At 57.8% G+C, this 20,020-nt stretch overlaps 1 protein-coding gene across 4 annotated transcripts in view; it reads left to right on the top strand.

Moving 5' to 3' along the window:
• Positions 1 to 18,504, top strand: part of PXN (paxillin) — a 48,255-nt gene extending 29,751 nt beyond the window's left edge. The window contains exons 2-15 of one of the 4 annotated variants that reach the window (XM_027576130.2): positions 6,077 to 6,303; positions 6,673 to 6,725; positions 7,082 to 7,218; positions 7,307 to 7,508; positions 8,344 to 8,479; positions 10,174 to 11,043; positions 12,193 to 12,468; positions 12,716 to 13,030; positions 13,665 to 13,763; positions 14,155 to 14,325; positions 14,452 to 14,625; positions 15,230 to 15,311; positions 15,472 to 15,620; positions 16,352 to 18,504. In XM_027576130.2, the coding sequence (XP_027431931.2) occupies positions 6,077 to 6,303; positions 6,673 to 6,725; positions 7,082 to 7,218; positions 7,307 to 7,508; positions 8,344 to 8,479; positions 10,174 to 11,043; positions 12,193 to 12,468; positions 12,716 to 13,030; positions 13,665 to 13,763; positions 14,155 to 14,325; positions 14,452 to 14,625; positions 15,230 to 15,311; positions 15,472 to 15,620; positions 16,352 to 16,618 (3,158 nt within the window). In that variant the 3' untranslated portion in view covers positions 16,619 to 18,504. Of the gene's footprint in view, positions 1 to 6,076; positions 6,304 to 6,609; positions 6,726 to 7,081; positions 7,219 to 7,306; positions 7,509 to 8,343; positions 8,480 to 10,173; positions 11,044 to 12,192; positions 12,469 to 12,715; positions 13,031 to 13,664; positions 13,764 to 14,154; positions 14,326 to 14,451; positions 14,626 to 15,229; positions 15,312 to 15,471; positions 15,621 to 16,351 lie in introns of all 4 variants that reach the window. The other 3 variants (XM_027576129.2, XM_027576131.1, XM_027576132.1) reach the window with 3 other exon arrangements.
• Positions 18,505 to 20,020: the final 1,516 nt, after the last annotated feature.

Raw genomic sequence — 20,020 nt, 5'->3', positions numbered from 1 at the left:
TGCTTGGGCAGCTACTTCTCTGACACTTGAGGCCCAGAGCAGGTGGTCAGTGGGGGAGGGGAGGGTTAAACTTCCCTTGCCCTGAGTTCTGAACCCAGCAGGGTAGACAGGCCTGAGACCGGGCCTCTCTAGGACTTGTGGGAAAGGGACTTGCTGAGCCGCTGCTGTCTCTTGGAGTCCTTGGTATGGGTATGGTATGGGTATACCATACTCTTGGTATGATCTCATACCAAATGGCAGGGGTGGACAGCTGGCTGTGGACTCTGGGGAAGGCCCTTGTGCTGTGGCAGCCCCTTGCCTCCTGTGTTGGAGCTCTCGGGGTGGTGCTCGCTGCTCCTTCCTTCCGCTTGTCAGCTCCTAAGGAAACTGTGCCAGGCCCTGCCCTGGGGTGACGAAAGCTGAGTTAAGGCCCGTGGAAAGAAGGTTGGGGAGTGGAGTCTTGAAAAGATTGAGTTCTAAGTGCGGGCTCTCCTGGGCCAGGCCTCCAGAATGCAAGGCATTTTGAGGTGGGCCCTTCCTGAAGGCTAAAGGACCCCACCTCTTCTAGTTCAGCCCCCTGCTGCTGGTGGAGGAGTCGGGGTGTTACCTGCCCCGTCCATCCGTGGAGACCTGGTGCAGAGGCTTCTCCAGGGTGGCTTTCTTTTCCCCAGGGGGGGGTGCCCCAAACTGCTCATCCTTTGCCTCAGGACTGGGATAGGAAGGGGAGGCGCTTTCTTTTTTTTTTTTTTTTTTTTTTTTTTTTATTTGTTAGTTGTTTATTTATCAAGACAAACTATTCCATAAGCCAGTATTCGTGTTTCATAGTTCAGAACACAGGTCAGTGACAGACTTCAATGGAACTCAACCCAAAGAAATTCTTTACATTCCCAAATCACTTTGCACTCTGAAAGATACCAGCCTTCTTCATCTCCTCAAAATCTTTCATGGAATCATAATTTCTGTAGAAATCTGCATATGCCTTCTTTCTTGGTTCGGCCACAGCAAACTTATAGAAAGCTGCAACCCCCAGGGATACAGCGAACGCTCCAACAATATGAAATCGCAGACGCTTGGCCAGAAGGCCTCGCATCTGAGGTTTCGTCAAAGCACTGGAAGTCATGGTAGTTATTCTCCTCAACACCAACCTCAAACCTAACGTCCTCCCTAACTGATACAGAAATGGACCGGGGAGGCGCTTTCTCTTCCCTTCCAGGGCTCACCATCTCTCTGGGAGCCAGCTCCCCTCAGGTTAGCAATTTACTGAGAGTGTGCTCTCTTCCAGGGACAGTGCTAAGCAAGCACTGTGTATCCATTTTTTCATGATATTCCTTGCTCCTGTGAGTAAAATGGTGGAATTCCCACCAGACAGACAAGGAAACTGGGGCACAAGAACCGTTAAGCAGCCCAGCTGAGCAGCTTGGCCGCCGAGCAGAATCTGTGCGACTCAGAATCCCCCTGTGCAAGTTCTAACATCTAGTGTCTTTAGAACCTGGGAGGAGAGAATGGAGTAGTCCTGGGTCCTCCCTCCCCCACACCCCCGCCCCCCTCCCCCACTAGAGGGATCCTGGTGGATGATAGACCTTTATCTCTTGGCATCTGCCCAACTCTGGTCTTGGCAGTCTTTATCACACACTCAAGAATGGCCAGGGCTTGGGTAGGAGGAAGCCAGGCTTGTGAGTCTAACTTGTTTTTATACTTCATTGGCGGTGGAGGTGGAAGGGGTTCATTGCATCTCTTTAGATTATTATAGGGTATCATGTGTCAGTGGGTCAGCCTAGGTCCCCCAGAGCCACAGTCTGGGGGACATGAGGAGGGCCAGGCTGCCCCTGTCCTGCATCCCCGGGCTGGTTTGGGAATGTGAGGGGCGCAGCTGCGGCTTGCGTCCTGGAATGCAGGCAGACCGGCCCCTCCATCCCCTCCCTCCCTGGGCAGCCAGACGGGGACGGCTGCGTCTTAACTTCCTCAGCCCCCTCGGGGCTGCAGACCCCGAGGCTCCTGCTCCCCGTCCCGCCCGCCAGGCCCGCAGGATTACGTTCGGCGGGTCGCTGGGGCCCCGGAAAGGGCCTCTTCGTCTCGGCCTGGCCGGGTGCGCCCTGCCCGCCCCGGCCGCCTGCCCCCGAGCGGCCTGCGGGTCCGAAGGCGCCCCTGATCTGAGCGGCTGCTTGGGCCCAGGCCCGGCCGCGGGGTGGGGACGGGGGCGCCCGCCGGCGCTGCGTCTGCGGAGGGGCACGCGTCCCTGGGAGTCTCCGGAGCCCCGTGGGGCTGCGTCACTCTTCGGCCGTGCCTTCAAATGTTCGTGTGCCCCAGACCTGGGTGGGAGGTTTGGCATCTCCTCGTGCTCCTCCCGTAGCTGCTCCGTCCCTCCAGCTCACCGAGCTTTCTCGGGGTTGAAATTTCCCCCCGGAGCCCATGGCCGGGGCTTCCCGGTCTTCCCCGGCTCGAAAATTCCGTGGTTGCGCGAGTTTACCTTCGGTTACGGTGCCTGCCGCAGGGAGCCGACGGCCCAATAGCGCCCTCTGGCGGGAAGCAGTGGATGGGCCGCACTCCTTCCTCGCCGGGGCGAAGCTGGGTGTCCTTTGCCCCTGGTGGGCTGGAGACTTTGTCCCCGGCCTGCCATCCCCTCCCCCATCTACCTGGAGAGGAGAACCCCCTCCCCCTGGCGCACACACATCGGACGGTCTCACCCAGAGACTTCCACTTTCTGTTAGGACATGCATCAGCGCTCCCAGAGAGACAAAAAGCCTGCAGCATCTAGGGTGGTTTCTTCCAGAAAAGGGATGGGAAGCCCCAGGGAGAGCTTCCTTCCGCAGGGTGGCTTGGGTGGTCCTGGTGGCTCTGACTTGTCCGCAAGGTTTCAGACTTGGACCCAGAAACTTAATGGAGAAATGCTCAGGACGTTTGGAGCCTTCTTAGCTTGGAAGAAGGAGTGCCCCCCTGCCCCCCACCTTCTGGTACTGCCTCTGTGTATCTGGAGTGGATCCTACAAACACTAGGAGGGGGATGGTGTTCCTCCTTCTTTGGGGTCTGGGTAGAAGGACTCTGAGCCCAGCCGTCGGGTATTTAGAGCTAGGTACCAGGCAGTAGATGTTGCTGAAGACTGGAGGACCCACCCATGGGGTACTGCTTGCAAGTGGACTCCCCTGAGCACTCTTCCCTCTGCCACCTTTGGTAACTCAAGCAGGGGAGGAGTTTGCTGAGCTTGCAAGGAGACTTTGGCCTGAAACCATTTTGCAGGCTTTGGGGACATAGTGACCTTCTGAACCCATAGAAAACCAAAGTAGAGGCCAGAGGCCTCCTTGGCTGCCTCCTATATTCCTGGCTCCTTTCCCTGAGGCATTTGTGGGGAGCTCTGGGGAGACAGTGACACCACGTCCTGTGCAGTCACTGAGCAACGACTAAGGGTGCAGAGAGAGAAGGAGTGCCTCGTGCATGTGCTCTCCCACTCAGGCAGACACACGTTTGATGTGCTTTTCCCCTGGCGTCCACACACGCTTCACTCTGAATGTTACTTTATTCCTTTGCTTTTCTTGTGAGGGTTGCCCTTATCATGTCTTGTCCAGATTCTACCCATAGAAGATGTAGGAGTGGTGAGTACTTTGCATCCTACCCTGACCTCCTTGGAGGAAGATGTTTTTCAGAATTTCACAAAACAAATAAGAACTGATATTTGCAGCTTCCCATGTCCTGTAGCATCTGCTATCCCATGTAGACCTCACACTGATACTGTGAGGTAGGAATTATGAATCCCAGCTTGCCAGGGCAGCTGAGGCTCAGGGAAGCGAAGGGATTGGCTGTGTGGCCGTGGAGATTAGATAGAGGAGCTCGGACTTGAACTCCTGGGACCTTTTGTTTCTGTCCCCCTAGGACTGCTCCTTCTGACCAACAGATGCATCGGTGTGTAAAAGAACCCAGTGAAATTGTAAACCAGACTTAGAGTTGGGGGAGGGGGAGGGGATTCGAGGCAGAAGGCCGTGGAGGCCCTCTCTCGAGGGTCTGATGGGATAGGTTAACCATTTGTCTTCTGTTGAGTGGAGCCTGAGAGCCCCGAGTTCAGATCCTGGCCGGGTCCCGTCAGCCTGCGTTGGCAGCCTGGGCACGTGACTCTGCCTCCCTGCGCCTCACTTTTACCCTCCGCGCTGGTGTTGCCGTGAGGAGGAAGGGAAGGAATGCGGGGTAAAGCTCCTGGGGGGCCGTCAGGCGCGGCAGCCTCTCCTGTTACTCCCACTGGGGCTGTACGTGGTGCCTGCTTGGGGGAGCCCTGTGGGGTTTTCCAGCTGGCTCTGCCTTTGATGGAAAAGGGGAGACCCTGCCCCTGCTGAATCGGGCCCAGGGGAAGTGGGGATGCCGTGTGAAGCCAAGGCAGCAGGTGCGGCCATTCAGAGGCCACTGAGATTGGCCCTGGACACTGGTTCCTTTTCCGTCATTACCTAGGCACACACTGATGGCCTCTAGTTCTGCTTTGCTAGAGACGGGAAGCCAGACTCTTATAGAGATCTGGAGGGGGAGAGGGCTGCAGGAACTGACTTTCCTCGGAAGTCAGGAGACCCTTATGCCGGGCTGCTGGCCCCAGGGTCCTGGGCCTTGTGACAAGCTCCCCTTCTGACCCTCTGGGTAAGAGCTGGGGGTAGGTGTGGCCAGCCTTGGGGGCGGGAGGGTAGGGCAGGCAGCTGGGAGGTGTGGGCCCCCCTTGCTTCCCTCTGCTGAGCAGGGGTAGGGTTGAGGACAGGGCGTGAAGAAGGATCAGCCCTGGGCCCCGACAGTCAGGAAGTTGTACCGTTTAAATATGACATCATGTTGTGATCACAGCAGACTCTTGCGGGCCAGATTTTTGGGGCTTGGGGCTACTGAAGAGCCAGACAGTCCTGTCTCTCACTGGCTTTGTTATCTGGGCAGGTTCCACCACCTCTTGAAGGCCCTTTCCCCGTCTGTAAAGGGAGGATCAGAATTCCAGCTTTTATCCAGTATTTTAGGATTCACGGAGAGACCCCATACACACAGTGCCTAGCATGGTGCCTGTTCTTAGGGATTGGTGTAGATACAGCCATTGCTTTCTGATAAATGATATCCTCGGCGCCAGGGACTGAGCATTTCTGACCCCCAGCAGGTCGGCATGGAAAGTGAGAGTGAGCAAGTCCTTGAATATGGTAGGAATGAGGGTGTGGTGTTGGGGCCAGGCTCTCTGGGCTGTGGGGCTGTTGAGGGTCTCAGGAGGGGAGGATTGAAGTTGAGGGGTTGTCGGCGGTTCCTACTGCCCCTCCACCTGTTCTCTTGTCTGGAGACTGGGGAGATCCAGGGTCCCCCTGTTGGCCGCCCGGAGCCAGGGTAATGGAAGCTTGCACTCGATTCGGCTCCCTTCTGCTGTTAAAAGCAAAGTAGCGGGGCCCTGGAGCCTTTGGGGCCAGGCTGCTTGCCAGGCTTCCGCAGAAACAGCCTACAGAGCAGTCCTGCCCCCTGCTCAGCTGAGGGGGTGGGGAACACTGCACCAGCCTTGACCCAGCCCCCACCTCCCCACGTACCTTACCCTGTAGCCCAGGGCCTCGGGAGGAGCATGGAGCCTGGGGTTTTGCTTCCACCTGGTCAGAAAGGCAGGTACCATACCCCAGGGACCACTCCAGTTGGGGGGGTGGTTTGCTGAGAAAGCCCAAGCTCCTGGAATTTAAGTGGGACCTGGCACTGCCTGGGCCCCTCCCCATGACGTGGGGCCCCTCCCGCCCATTCTCCCCGCCTTACCCTGTGGAGTCAGAGTGCCGAGTTCTAGGCAGGCATTTCTGACTTCCAGCCAGCCAGCTGCACAGCCCTGTCGGGAGGGAACGCAGGTGCCCGAGTGCCAGAGGTAGGAGAGCCTCAAGGGCAGCCCAGGAGCCTCCACAGCCCCTTCAGCCTTGGGCTGGGGAGAAGAGGTCAGTAGAAGCTGGTTCTTAGCCAGGCTGGTCTGGGCTGATAGCTTCCTGCCCCGAGGCTTCCTTCTCCCAGGGGTGGGGCAGGTGCTCAGAAGTCATTAACTCTTGGGTGCAGCAGGCCGGGAGGGCACTGCCCCTGGACGGTGTGTTCCCAGGATCCCTGGTTCCTACCAGCTCTGAGCGTGTTCTCTCTGCAGACGCCCTGCTGGCAGACTTGGAGTCCACCACCTCCCACATCTCCAAACGGCCCGTGTTCTTGCCCGAGGAGACCCCCTACTCATACCCAACTGGAAACCACACATACCAGGAGATTGCCGTGCCACCGCCTGTCCCGCCACCCCCGTCCAGTGAGGCCCTCAATGGCACGGTTCTTGACCCCCTAGACCAGTGGCAGCCCAGTGCCTCCCGATTCATCCACCAGCAGGTAAGGTGGGGACAGGGGCGGGGTAGACAGGGAATCGAGGCTTTGGGGCAGTAGGAGGTTGTCTGGCAGCAGCTTGGGGAGCCAGGAACGAATGGGATCAGGGCGATGGGGAGAGGGGCCAGGAAACGGCTGGGTCTCCCAGAGGCCACGTGAGGGGGCAAGTGACCAAGTATTAATCACCTGTCTCCTGGCCGGAGTGTGGGAATTCCCTGGTGAGACGGTCTGTGAGCAGGAGCCTCCTGGGGGTGACTCGGGCTGTTCCTTTTCCTCCCCTGGGGGAAGCTCTGAGCATTCTGTTCCCTGCAGCCTCAGTCCCCGTCACCCGTGTACGGCTCCAGTGCCAAAACTTGCAGCGCCTCTGTCCCCCAGGACGGCGCCGGCCCCCCGTGTTCCCGAGCCGCTGAGGAAGAGCACGTCTACAGGTAGTGACGCAGCCCTCCGAGCGCTCCTTCCCTGCCAGGGCCAGGGCTCCGGCCTGGCAGCAGCCGGCACAAGGCCCCGAGGCTGCTGGCCAGCTCATCCTGTCTTGGGCTAGCCTGGTGGCCTTAGCACTGCCATCCCCGTACAGTAGCAGGGCTGGGCTGTCACGTCCCCGTGTGTCGTTGAGGAACTGAGGCAAGACTTCCTTCCTCCCCTCTTCTCAGCACATCCCTTCCCCACTGTCCCATCTCTTGCTGGGGGAGACTTCACACCCGTGCCACCTTAATCCCCTGGAGTCTTGGGGGGGCTGCCAAAGCTGGGGGGTGCCTCTCACGGTGGCCTCCCCTCTGCCTCTCAGTTTCCCCAACAAGCAGAAGTCGGCCGAGCCTTCACCCACGGTGATGAGCTCCTCCCTGGGCAGCAACCTTTCTGAACTCGACCGCCTGCTGCTGGAACTGAATGCGGTGCAGCATAACCCCCCGGGCTTCCCTGCAGGTAGGACTGGCCCCCTGGGCCCACCTGCTGGCCTCTGGATCCTCAGAGGGGTCAGGGCTGAGCAGCCTTTCTCTCTCGCTCTTCCAAGATGAGGCCAACTCAAGTCCCCCGCTGCCTGGGGCTCTGAGCCCCCACTATGGCATCCCAGAGAATAACAGCCCACTGGGAGGCAAAGCCGGGCCTCTGACGAAAGAGAAGCCCAAGCGGAATGGGGGCCGTGGCCTGGAGGATGTACGGCCCAGTGTGGAGAGTCTCTTGGATGAACTGGAGAGCTCCGTGCCCAGCCCCGTGTGAGTATCACTGGGCTCTCCCGGGCAGGGGAGGTCTTGCCCAGCCAGCGCTGGGCTCCGGTGTCTGTCCGCTTGGCCCAGTTGTCACCCCTTCCCTCTGCGAGGGCCTGTTGTTTGCCAGGCCCTGGACCAGGCACTGGGGGGTTCGCAGAGTCCCATGGACACCCTCCCTGCCTTCAGTGAGCCCCCAACCATCAGAAAAGATGACATTGTGCATGCCGAGGGTGCCGATAGCTTAGTGGCTATCTGTGCAGGGTCTGGAGCCACGCTGTAAGGGCTCGGATCTTGGTTCCGTCCTTACTGAGCGTTGTCTCTCAAGCCTTAGTTTTCCTGTGTGTAAAACGGGATAAAGAGATATGGGATAATGGCGGTAAGGCCACCTGCCTTGATGGGATGAAACCCAATAATACACGGAAAGTTTCTGGAATGGTTTCTGGCTCAGAGCACATAACGCACATGGATGGTTGGTGGTTACTGAATGTTAGCCCTTCTTGGTGTTACTGTGTTGTTGGAACAATCTCACAGGTACATCATGCGGTGTTGTGGGGGGACACACGTGGTGCTTGGGCTGGTTTAACAGGCGAGCTTGAACTCGGGCTGGGAGGGCCAGAGCTGTCCTCCTGAGCAAGGGGCCCGTCGAGCTGCCCTCTTCTCCCACCTCCTACCTCAACTCTGTTCCCACGGCTGTGATCGGGAGCTGGTGGGCTTCTCTGGAGTTGGAGGGGGGCCCCCTTGTGAGAGCTGAGATGTTGAGACCCTGGAGAGGAGAGGACCACTCTGGGGGAACACGGAGCTGGCCTCTGGGGTCCCCACTGATGCCGTGCCCGCCCTGCAGCCCTGCCATCACTGTGAACCAGGGTGAGATGAGCAGCCCTCAGCGAGTGACCTCCAGCCAGCAGCAGACACGCATCTCAGCCTCCTCAGCCACCAGGGAGCTGGACGAGCTGATGGCCTCCCTTTCGGATTTCAAGGTGCTCCGAGACCCCTCCTCTTCCCTGCCCCCACATTCTTCTTCCCCTCTACCTCAGCGTGAGTAGCTGGAACTCGGGCCCTCAGTGTTTGGGTGCCTCACCCTGAGCCAGGGACCCTCCGGGGCTCTGGCCTTGCCAGGATGCTGGGGAGGGAGGGTCAGACCAGGCCTTATGGGGACTGGGCTGCCTCATGGCATCTGAGGGCAGAGAAGCACTTAGCAGGGAAATTCCTTCCTCCCGGGTTGCTTCCAGCTCCCAGCCACCCAGGCGAGGGGATCAGGAAGCTGGGACAAAGGGTTCTGTGTTGATGGTTGCTCTTTGCGGGGGAGGGCATTCTCTGCTGGGCCGTGTGGGCCTGGGATCCTATGCCTGAGAGGTCATTTGCCCTGGAGCCCCATCTCCCACACTGGCTGTCTGTCCTCAGCACATCCCTTTTCTGTCTGCCTCTGGCTTCTGAATGCACAGGTCTCCTTTACCAGCCTCCCTCCATCCTTCCCCCTTCCCTCCACAGGCCTGAACCCCCACAGGTTTTGTCTGTGGGAAACCGAAACCCCTCAGGCTCCTGGGCCAGTCCCGCATGCGGCATCCCTTCCCCTCCCGTCCTGGGCCTCTCAGGCCTGCCAGACCCAAGATGTTTTATTTAGAAGATGCAGTGCCTGACTGATCTCCAGCAGTTGCTGACTTCACCCTTCCACGTGGGTCTGCCTGAGATCTTTGGGGCATGAAGTAGGGAATCTGAGAAGGGGAGCAGACCATCTGAGTGCTCTTGGCCCTGAGGGTACCTCCAGGAGTCCCTCCAGCTGGGGTTTCACAGTGGGGGATGGGAGCTACCTGGGCTTGTGACCCTCACGTGCCAGTGGTTGTGGGTGGTGAGTGGCCACCATCAGAAACAAATCCCTTGGGCTTTGGTGTTGGCCTTGGGGAGCCCTGCGCTACCACCCTTTAGGCTGTTTTTACCCTTTTTTTTTTTTTAGATTATTAGAGAGAGAGAGAATATGAGCAGGGGGAGGGGCAGAGGGAGAGAGAGAGAGAGAGAGAGAGAGAGAGACTTTCTGCTGAGCGGGAGCCTGATGTGGGGCTTGATCCCAGGACCCTGAGATCATGACCCAATCTGAAATCAAGAGTCGGACGCTTAACCGACTGAACCACCAGGCGCCCCTGTTTTTACTTTCTGAGACAGCCAGCGTTGCAGTGCCCACAAGAAGGTGCGCTGGTTGTAGCTGTGCTCCAAGATGAAGGTCTTGGGGGACGCAGGAAGGCTAGGATTGTCTGGGGGCGACAGCCAGGTTGAGCAAAGTTTGGAGGAAGCAGAGCAGCTGCCTGCGGCCGACTCTCTCTCAATTAGTGTTTGGGCTGCCCTTCCTGGTCACTGTCTCCCGTGGTCCACCCTCTGTAGCCTTTTCTCCCTTGTCCCTACTCTGACTGGGGTGGCCCTACAGGCGTGGCTCAGTGGCGGCTTTCTACTGCCTGGGTTTGATGGGGGCCAGGGATGTGGAGCCCAGGAAAACCTTTGTGGGGTCCTGGTCTTTTTCGCAGGCCAGTCCCCATGCTTCAGGTTCTCAGCCACCTCGGTCTGGTCTTGGTCACTGTCGATTGTGGCTCTCAGAGCCCTCAGGCCAAGCCCACCCTTTGCAGATAGCACCTCTCCTCACCTCTCCCATCTCTCTCTCCTCTCCTTTCTGCCTTTTGTCTAGACCAGCTCCTCTGCTGTGGCCTTGAGCTCCCTGGGGCTGCCTCCCAAACCGGCTCCATCCCCACATCACATACCTTCTCCTCCTCCTCCTGGGCTCTCTGTATTCTTGCCATCCACTACTGAGCTCCCCTCTGGAGGCCATGCTCCCACCCAGGAGATCCTCTGCTTGGAGGACCAGGATAATGGGTGGGGCCTTCTACCTCCTGTGGCTCCCAGCTGGCTTGATTTGGCTGGCCTCCAGGCGACACCTGACACTCCCGGCTCAAGGTCTCCCTCTGTGGAGGGTTCTCTGGGGCCGTTTGATGCAGAGAGCCAGGCTCAGGTTGGGAGAAACCTACCAAACCTTACAAATGAGCTTTCCAGGGCGCCCCCCTGCCACACACCACCCCGCCAAGCTGGGTGCGCAGGTTCCCAGGAGCTGTTGGCTAACCCCTTGTACCCAGAGGAAGCCATGGCTGCCGCTCGGGAGCAGCTGTGGGCTTTGGAGGTGCCCAGGCCTGAGATCCCCGGCGGAGCCACACCCAGCTTCCAGGAAGTACCTGAGCCAGCTGTCGTGGCTGGGGACCGGCAGGCTATCTTCCCAGACACCTGGAATCTCACAAAGGAATGTGGACAGCGGGAGCGGAGGGCAGAGCCAGAGCCAGGGGAGCCGGAAAGCAGCCGCCCGGCCCCAGTTGACGAGGAGCAGTTAGGTGGACAGACACCCATGAGGGGAAGGCTGGTCAGGCCCACCCAGGGACCCGACACCCCCACGCGGCCAGAGGGCGCCACCGAAGCTGCTGCCGAGGCCAGGAGGGGACAGCCGGAGCTTCCACCTGCCATGGTCATGGACACGCCCAGCACGACTGAGAGGATTTGCACCTCTGGCCAGGCAGGCGCAAGCTTCGCACGGCTGCCGGGCATGGCCATTGGGCGGGCCTGAGTGTGGGCCACGCCTGGCTAACCGCATGTAGCCTCCCACTCTGTGCATGTCTGCTTGGGCGGCAAACCCAAGATCGCGTGGCCTGTGACCCTGATGACCAGTGTTCAGCAGTGGGCTCTGTGGGGCCAGTGGAGCCTCTGGGCCCTGGAAATTCTCTTAGTGACAGTCCGCCTCCTGCTTGTTTGAAGGCTCTTTCCTCTAGATGGACTACCCCTGAGCTCCTGACGTGATGTGTGTGAAATGGTTAAAAGCATGGGCTTTGGAACCAGATAGTACTGAATACAAACCACGCTTCCAGTACCTGCTGCCCTGTCTGACCTTGGGCAAACCCCTACCAGCCTCAGCTTTCTTATCTTAAAATGGGGGTAATAGTAAGGAGGCCTGGCGGGCTCAGTCAGTAGAGCGTATGACTCTTGATCTCGGGGCCGCGAGTTCGGGCCCCATGTTGGGTGTGGAGCCTACTTAAAAAATAGAAAATGGGGTGATAATAGACCATTTCCCCTGATCATTGTCCAAGGATTAAATGAGGTAATGCCTGTAAAGTGCTGAGAACACAGCACATGGTCTTCAATAAGGCATGGCTGATGTTATTGTTCTTATTTGCTTCTTGCTCGATTAAAATTTTATGTCCTTTCCAAAAAGCAGACTAGAGCAACAACAAAAAATCCAAAAGCACTACAAATGAGCAGGTTATAATACACACCAGGAAAAGAAAACTAATTAAAAGATTTACTGGCAGGAAAGATCACATTTTTCTACGACAGATCAAATAAAGAGCCTTATGCCTTTTCAAGAATATCCACTTACGTCCTTTCAAAGAATCTTGGAATAATCAGCCAAGAAAATACTTTAACCCCATTTCAAGGATAGAGAAGCTGAGGCCCCTGGAGGTGAAGTCCTGCCCAATGTCATTGCTGACTTGGAGGTGAACGCTGGGTGGAGGGTCGGCTCTGCCCCCTGCCTCCACCTCACCTCTGCTTGGCTCTTCTCTGGCAGTCTTGTTCTGCCCTCTCCTCCTGCCCGGGGCACCTGTGTGTGGACTGAGCAGCCTGGGCTGAGCCCAGAGTGGGACAGTGACAGCTTCCCCCTCCCCCCCAGATCCGCTCTGTGATCAGGAGGAGCCGGGAGACGGGCCGCGCACACCCCATGTCCCGGGAGCCCTCCCCTCGCCGCCGGCTGGACCCCGCCACCCTGAGCAGAATCCCCTCCCAGGAGCGGCTCATCGCAGAGCTGCAGGGTCGGCTGGGCATCCAGCCGGAGGCAACCGGGGCAGCAGGGGCAGCGGGGGCCCCCGCCGAGGACTGGCTGACCGAGGGTGTCATCATCACTGTGAAGCCTCGTGGGAGGCGGGCTGGGGGGCAGCTTGTAGAGAAGGTAGCAAGGAGGTGCCCGGGGCTGGGCCAGGGCCAGGGCCAGACCAGGAGGCTCTTGCCCAGGATGGCTGGAGGGGAGATGTGGTGTGTGAGGGAGGGCGGGGGAAGGGGTCCTGCAGCCTGTGGCCTGGTGAGGCTGGCCTCACTCTTGGTGCCAGGATGGGAAGGCCCAGGGGGAGCCTGGGGGATGGCGCCGTTCCCCGCTCCTCCGCTCTGTTTCATCTCTCTCCCTCCTTTCTTCTGCCCAGGTCGTCTTCCCTCCCGGCTCCCCTGTTCCTCTAAGAAGAACCTTCTCTGCTCTGGCTTCTCCTCTTTCTCCTGTCCCTTTGCTCTGGCAGCACAAAGACGCCTCAGCCCGCAGCCCTTCTCCCTCGCCCAGCCTGCCTGCCCCCTCCTCCCTGGGGCCCTCCACTCTTGCCCGAGGTTCCCCTGGGGTCCTGAGTGCTGCAGCAGGGCTTCGGGAGGAGGGTGTGCGGGGCCCCACCCCTCCCGCTCCTGCACCCCACACTTGGAGGTCCGTGGGCTGCCAGACCGACGAGGACCCGCTCTTCCCCCCGATGCAGGCAGGCCTCCCTGTCCCCGTCCCGCCGCCGGGGCCATGTCCCCACTCTGCACACTTGCGGGCACATAGACACACACACACACACACCCTCTGGCCCTCCGTCCACAAGTCAGGACAGTACCACCGCCCTTCCTTAGACCTTGCCTTGACGCTGGACCCTCTCTTAACCTGCTGTCTGTACTCCCAGCCCCTTGATACCCTGTCCGCCTCCTTCCCAGTGGGGCTTCTCTCTGCCTGCCCCTTCCACATGGCCCTTGGTCCTGCTGCAGGTTCCCCTGAGGAAGCCATTCCCAGAAGGGAAGCCAAACCTACTCCTCCCCTCCAGCCCCCAGGCCAGTACCCGGAAGGCCTCTGTGCTCTCAGCCCCACTTACCCTTCCTTTCCTGTGTCCATGCCTTTAGTTGGCTCCCCTTCTTATCCTTCTTCATCTCTCCCTGGGCTGCTCTCTCTGGGTCATTTTTCTCTAGACTTTTCCTCCTAATTCTGGTACTGCCAGTGGTGGGGGGGGGTGTGTGGGGGATCCTCTTATCTCATCCTAGATTCCCTTTTGTGAAATGGTCCGATACCGAGGTCTCTTTCTCTTTCTTCCTTAATTAAAAACAGTTTTCTTGTCCTCGTTTCCTCCCCTATCCAAGATCCAGGGCCTGGAGCAAGTGGTGGATGGAGAAGCGTGGGCGGCCAGCTGGCCTCTGAGCGACAGGCAGAGCAGTCCCGAAGGGCAGGACAAGGGAGGGGTCAGTGCCGAGGCTGGGGGCCTAGGGTCCTGCTTGCCTGTGTTCTGGGCCTTGGTCAGGCCAGTGGGGTGCCTCAAGCCCCTCTGACCGCCAGGATGTCTTGTGGATGCCACTCCCACCCCCCCGGGCTCCGGGCTCCGGGTTCCGGGCTCCGGGCTCTGGGTTCTGGGCTCCGGGCTCCGGGCTGCGGGCTCTGGGCAGCGGGCTCCGGGTTCTGGGCTCCGGGTTCTGGGCTCCGGGCTGCGGGCTCCAGCGGCCCTGGAGGAGGTTGTATTGCTTGCCTCCCTCAGCCCCTCTGTCCCGGAGGGAGAAAAGCCCCCGGTGCCGCGGTGCTGCGAGACCTCATCCCCAAGCCTGGAAGTCCTGACTGCCTCTCTCCCTGTCTCCACAGTTCATGGCCCAGGGGAAGACGGGGAGCAGCTCTCCCCCTGGGGGGCCCCCGAAACCTGGGAGCCAGCTGGATAGTATGCTGGGAAGCCTGCAGTCTGACCTGAACAAACTGGGGGTCGCCACAGTTGCCAAAGGGGTCTGCGGGGCCTGCAAGAAGCCCATTGCTGGGCAGGTGATGAAGGTGGAGGTGGAGCAGGGGAGGGAGCTGCAGGTGGCCGGAACTTGGCTCCTCTGGGGAGGGTGCTCTGTGGCAGGCCAGGGCCCTGAGCCTCGAGCCTCGTGCCGCCTCCTTCCCCAGGTTGTGACCGCCATGGGAAAGACGTGGCACCCGGAGCACTTCGTCTGCACCCATTGCCAAGAGGAGATCGGATCCCGGAACTTCTTTGAGCGGGATGGACAGCCTTACTGTGAAAAGGACTATCACAACCTCTTCTCCCCGCGCTGCTACTACTGCAACGGCCCCATTCTGGATGTGAGTCCCCGCGGCTGGCGGGAGGCTGGCGTACCGCCCAGCTCTTCACCGTGGCTCTGGCCATTTCATGGTCAGGGGGGCCACTCAAGCCCGAGCCCGAGCTCGAGCTCACACAGCTAGGAAGTGGTGGGGCTGGGATCCAAACCCAGGCTGGATGCAGGACCCCTCTGCCTCTGCCTCCCTTCCACCTCCCATCCCAGATTCCCTGCTGCGGACACTCCAGGGCTTAGGAGCCCTGCGCTGATAAATGGAGTGGAGTGCTGGTTCCCTCCCTCTCCTGCTGTGAGATGTTGAGAGAAACGCTCAGCCTCTTGGAGCCTGTTTCTCCACTCATAAGATGGGAGTCGCAATAGAACCTATGACCTTAACCGCATGGGAAGATTCAGGGGAGAGAGTGTGTCTGGCATGTCACATCCTTCTATAAATTGGAATTCCCGGTGGTAATCAGAGCACAGTGAGCAGAGACTTGATCTCGGGGGAGGGGAGGGGAGGCGGGGGGTGGGGGTGGGGCGGTGGGAAGGACAGTCCTGCTGGTGAGTCTCTGCTGTGGGATCTGGCCAGTGTGCTGGCACCGGGTCTCTGATCTCACACTTTGCTCTCACAGAAAGTGGTGACAGCCCTTGACCGGACGTGGCACCCTGAGCACTTCTTCTGCGCCCAGTGTGGAGCCTTCTTTGGTCCCGAAGGTATGACTGGCAGGCAGACCACTTTGCTGCCCCGCCCCCCCCCCCCCCCCTTCCGCGCCAGTGCTTGGGAGGCAGGGGCAGGAGATGTCGCTGCTGTTAGAGTCAGGATGGCTCCAGCTCTAGAGGCCCTCACTCGGCTCCCCAAACCCCTGTTTCTCAGGGTTCCATGAGAAGGACGGCAAGGCCTACTGCCGGAAGGATTACTTTGACATGTTCGCGCCCAAGTGTGGCGGCTGTGCCCGGGCCATCCTGGAGAACTACATCTCGGCCCTCAGCACCCTCTGGCATCCGGAATGCTTTGTGTGCCGGGTAAGGAGCTCCCTCATCTGGAGGGAGCTGGCAGTGGGCCGCTGGGAGAGAAGGTTCCCCCCACCCCCTTGTGCTCTCTTGATCTAACTTAGGGGTTATTGAAGGGGTGAGCAGATAGGGGATGTAATTCTTCAAGTCTAGTGGGTTCTGGGCCAGGGCTCACAGTGAGGCTGGGAGAAACCAAGGGGAAGGTAGGCATGTTCCCCAGCCTTGTCCTGTGTGGCAGCCCTGGGACCCGTCATGTTCAGCAGAAGGGCATATGAGAATGAAATGAGATAATGCAGTACCAGCTTCAGTGGAAACAGGCAGTGGTCTCCAGACTGTGTTCTGGGGGTAATGGGAGTCCACAGACGTTAGGGATCCAACAAGGGCTCTCGGACCAGATAAGTTTGGGAAACACTGCTCACCTCAGGACTTCTCAGTGACTTTTATACCCAAGTATGCAGGTTGGTTTCTGGGCACAGTGTTCAGCCACCTGCCCAGGAGTCAGACCTCTCTTTGAATCCAGGCTGTGCAGCTTATTAGTAGCTGTGTGACCTCAGGCAAGTCACTGAACTTCCAGGCCTCAGTTGCCTCCTCCGTTGGGAGAATGCAGTAAGTGTTTAGTGTAGCACTTGGCACATAGGAAGTGCTTAGCCAGTGGAAGTCATGAGCCTGACGGCGGCTGTCTCAGCCTGGAGCCCCAGCCTGAGCCCCCCGCCCTCCGCCCTGCCCCCTCTTCTGCCTGGCAGGAGTGCTTCACGCCCTTTGTCAACGGCAGCTTCTTTGAGCACGACGGGCAGCCCTACTGTGAGGTGCATTACCACGAGCGTCGAGGCTCGCTCTGCTCGGGCTGCCAGAAGCCCATCACGGGCCGCTGCATCACCGCCATGGCCAAGAAATTCCACCCGGAGCACTTCGTCTGTGCCTTCTGCCTCAAGCAGCTCAACAAGGGCACCTTCAAGGAGCAGAACGACAAGCCTTACTGTCAGAACTGCTTCCTCAAGCTCTTCTGCTAGGCACCCTTCATGGTCCCCCTGCCCTGGCCCAGCCTCCCCAACGGCTACTGTGACCCAGAGGCCTCGCCCAGGGGTGAAGGGGCAAACCCGACCGAAACTGGAACCCGTACCCTCGGCTGGTGCAGGATGGCGAGAGGCCCTGCTCTTCTTTCCCCTGCCAGAGCCTCTGGGCCTTCCTCCTGCAGCCCTCCCCCGGCTGTCAGCTCTTCGTCCTCCCCGGAGCGGAGGCTGGAGGGCCCCGCCCTGCACCATGTGTGTCCCCGCCAACCCGCCTGGCCAGGCCAGCAGCCCACACTGGAGCCATCTTTTACTCCTACTTTGGCAGTGGAGCCAGGGGCAAGGGCAGGCAGGGTCAGACGGGGTCTTTTTTTTATCCTTCTCCCCGATTCTGACCTGACCTATCTTTGTCCTGAGAGTACTGGGGGATACCGGCTCCCTTCAGACAATGCCAGCATAAATTCATCTATCCAAGGGTGGAAGTGTTTGAGGAGCCGCGGAAGGTTTCTTGTGCTCCTGCCCTTCCGGTCTCCCCGGGCCTGGGCCGCTGCCCCCCGAGCCCCCATAACTGCTCTGGTTCTACTGAGAAAGGCCTCTCCAGCAATAATGTTTTATAGTCACTTCCTCCGTCTCTGGGACGGTGTGAGGTGGGGAGTTACCCCCCCTGTGCCTGGACACTGTACCGACTTTGATAGATTTCTACACTGAGGTTTGAATTCATATCGTCTGAGTTGCTTTTACTTCTCTATATACAAAATGATTTTGAAGAGATTTTAAAGATGTCCCCTTTTGTACTCTGCTCATCCATGGCCACTGGTCCTGTTGGTGACAATGGCTGTGGTGTGGGGTTTGCCTTGTACTGAGGGCTTGGGGGTGGGGAAGCAATTTGTATTTTATTTTTTCTTAGCACAAGCAGGTGAACCGGGAGCAGCTCTCTGACTCCCCTTCCTTAACTTCACAGCTCACCAGGACCGTTTGATAAACTGCTGTATTTTAAATCCCCTTCCTGGATACTACCTGGGCCAGCAAGCTCTTAACTGAAACTGGCCTCAGGGTGTCTTGCCCTTTGGGGCCTAGAATTCTGAACCTCATCTGTCCTGTTCCTGAGGGAGGAGAAGGGGAAAGTACACTTTGGGGGTGCTGATTCCTGTCCGAGTAAGCCATCAGGAGCATTTGCTCCCCTGTGAACTTTCTGGCAGCAAAGAGAACCCACCGAATATTCTCAGCCTCCTCATTGCTTTTCTGTGGCTCTTCTGTCTTCTGAGGAAAGCTGGTGTCTGGTATTGACCGTGGGTCTTGTTGATTCCACTGGGCCCGTCATTTCCCCAAACTTGCTGCCCTTCCTGGAGACTGGAGGTCTGGGGAAAGGGCCCAGGTGGTTGCAAGGGGGCCTGATAGGACTCGGCGGAGGGACAGATCCTGCTAAAGTAGTGGGACGCCTCCAGAGCTCTGGCCCCCGTGGAGGAAACGGGAGCAGGCAGGCCTGGGGTTCTGGGTCAGCAGAAAGGGGCCCCCGTGGGGTCTAAAGTGAGGAAGAGCCGGACCATTCCACTAGCCTCAGAGCAGAGGCTGAGCGTGCGGGGGTCTCGGGAGAGGGTCCCCTCCTTTGAGGCAGGATTGGGAGCAGCCCCGGTCTGAGGACGTCAGCCAGGCCCCTCCAAAGGTCTGATGTCTCCACTTCTACCCATAGGCCTTATTGCTCTGTTTACAGTGACCTGCCCCAGGCCCCTCCCCTAGGGGGGGACTGGGGTTTCTGGGGTCCATCCTCTGGGTCAGTGGTTATTTGATGATTTTATTTTATTTTTTTCCTCTGTAAACTTCTAACCTGGCTTTTCCCCGTGTCAGTTCCTGTGATTTATGCCAATAAAGTTTGCCATTATTTTCACCCATGCCTAGTTCCTTTTCTTGGTACCAGAAGAGAGACCAAACCTTCCCCAGACTCATGGGGACCATATTAAAGGTAACTCAGTGATGTTCCCTTACTTGAGGTTAGAAAGCCACCCCCCCCACCCCCCACCAACCGGGATGATGGTATTCCTTCATGAGCTTTGCTCTTCCCTCATCAGTGGGTGAGGAAAAGCAGGGGAGCAGTGTTGGGCCCTGTGTAGGTCAGGCCCTGCTCCAGTGCTCGGCTGTGGATTCGCTGAGGGCATCATGTGCGCCTGTGGGTGGCCTCACAAAGAACCTGAAAAAGGTTCAGAGAAGAGAACTGACATGCACATCACAGTCCTCTTAGTGAGCACAGAGGCCGGCTGTGAATGCAGGGCTTGCCTCTGCCTGTGTTCCTGCTTTGACCAGACCCCCCCCAACGTGTTGGCACCACACCTTGGGTGTGGAACCTTCCCAGCGGAAGTTGGCGAACTTACAGCGGCGTATGGGTCTCTACTGCCCCCCAGGGGTCGTGTCCATATTTGCATGCTTCCTTCTTGTCTGAGCCAGAACTCCAGTCCTGAGCCCCCAGGACCTTCCTGAATAGCATTGTTCCCCTTTGAGATGTTTCACAATTTCCCTGTTCTCTGGAATGGTTTTCCAAAAGCAGCATGTTGAATTCTAGTTGGAATCTTGGCCATTTCACGGTGAGCTCAAGTGGAAATTACCTTCAACCCTCACCCAAAGGTGTTGACGGTTTATTCTTCCAGACCATGTCGAATTTATTTCATTTTTAGAAATGGATATGGCACATTCACTGTAATCTGCTTTTTCACTCAACTGTACTTTGTATTTTCCCGTGTCAATAAATATAGATCTGCATCATTTTTTAATGGCTCCATGATATTCCATTGAATTGATGTACTACAATTAGAGAGGGTATTTATATCATCAGAGCCAGGATGTCCTTGGAAAGCTGCCATGTGAGTGTGTATATACTTGGAAAAGTGCATTTGGGGAGAGACAGCCTCAGGGTTTGGAAGGGACTGTATAGCATCGTGAGGCCCATGGGCTTTGAACTTGCTCCTAGATTTCAGTTCCGAAGCCATTGTTCACTGGGGCTTGAGCAAGCTGTTTAACCTCTCTGTGAATTTTCTCATTGATAAACGGAAATGCTAATACTGTACCTCCTCAGGAAATTGTTGCAAAATTCACAGCAGTAATGTGTACGAAGTACTTAACACAATGCTGAGCATGCAGTAATACATTGTCATTAAAAAGGGATCTTAACAGTAATTGACTTGACCAGTTTTCTAAACAGCTGTTTACCAGAGGCACTAGGAGGCTTTGAAACAGAAATACAAAAATTTCTAACTTGAAAGGGTGAAGATAGAAACACCCCGCCTGCCCTAGGATCTACCTCAGTCATTACCAGAAAAAAAAAATTATTGATCTAGGACACACGTTCAAATAAGTGTTGAATGAATGCATAATAAAAGAAACTAGAATTTAGCAACTTCCTTCTACATTCCAGGG

Source organism: Zalophus californianus, chromosome 14 (assembly GCF_009762305.2).
Source record: "Zalophus californianus isolate mZalCal1 chromosome 14, mZalCal1.pri.v2, whole genome shotgun sequence".
NCBI lineage: Eukaryota > Metazoa > Chordata > Mammalia > Carnivora > Otariidae > Zalophus > Zalophus californianus.
Note: the sequence above shows the minus strand (reverse complement) of the source record. Positions and strands in the feature narration are given on the sequence as shown.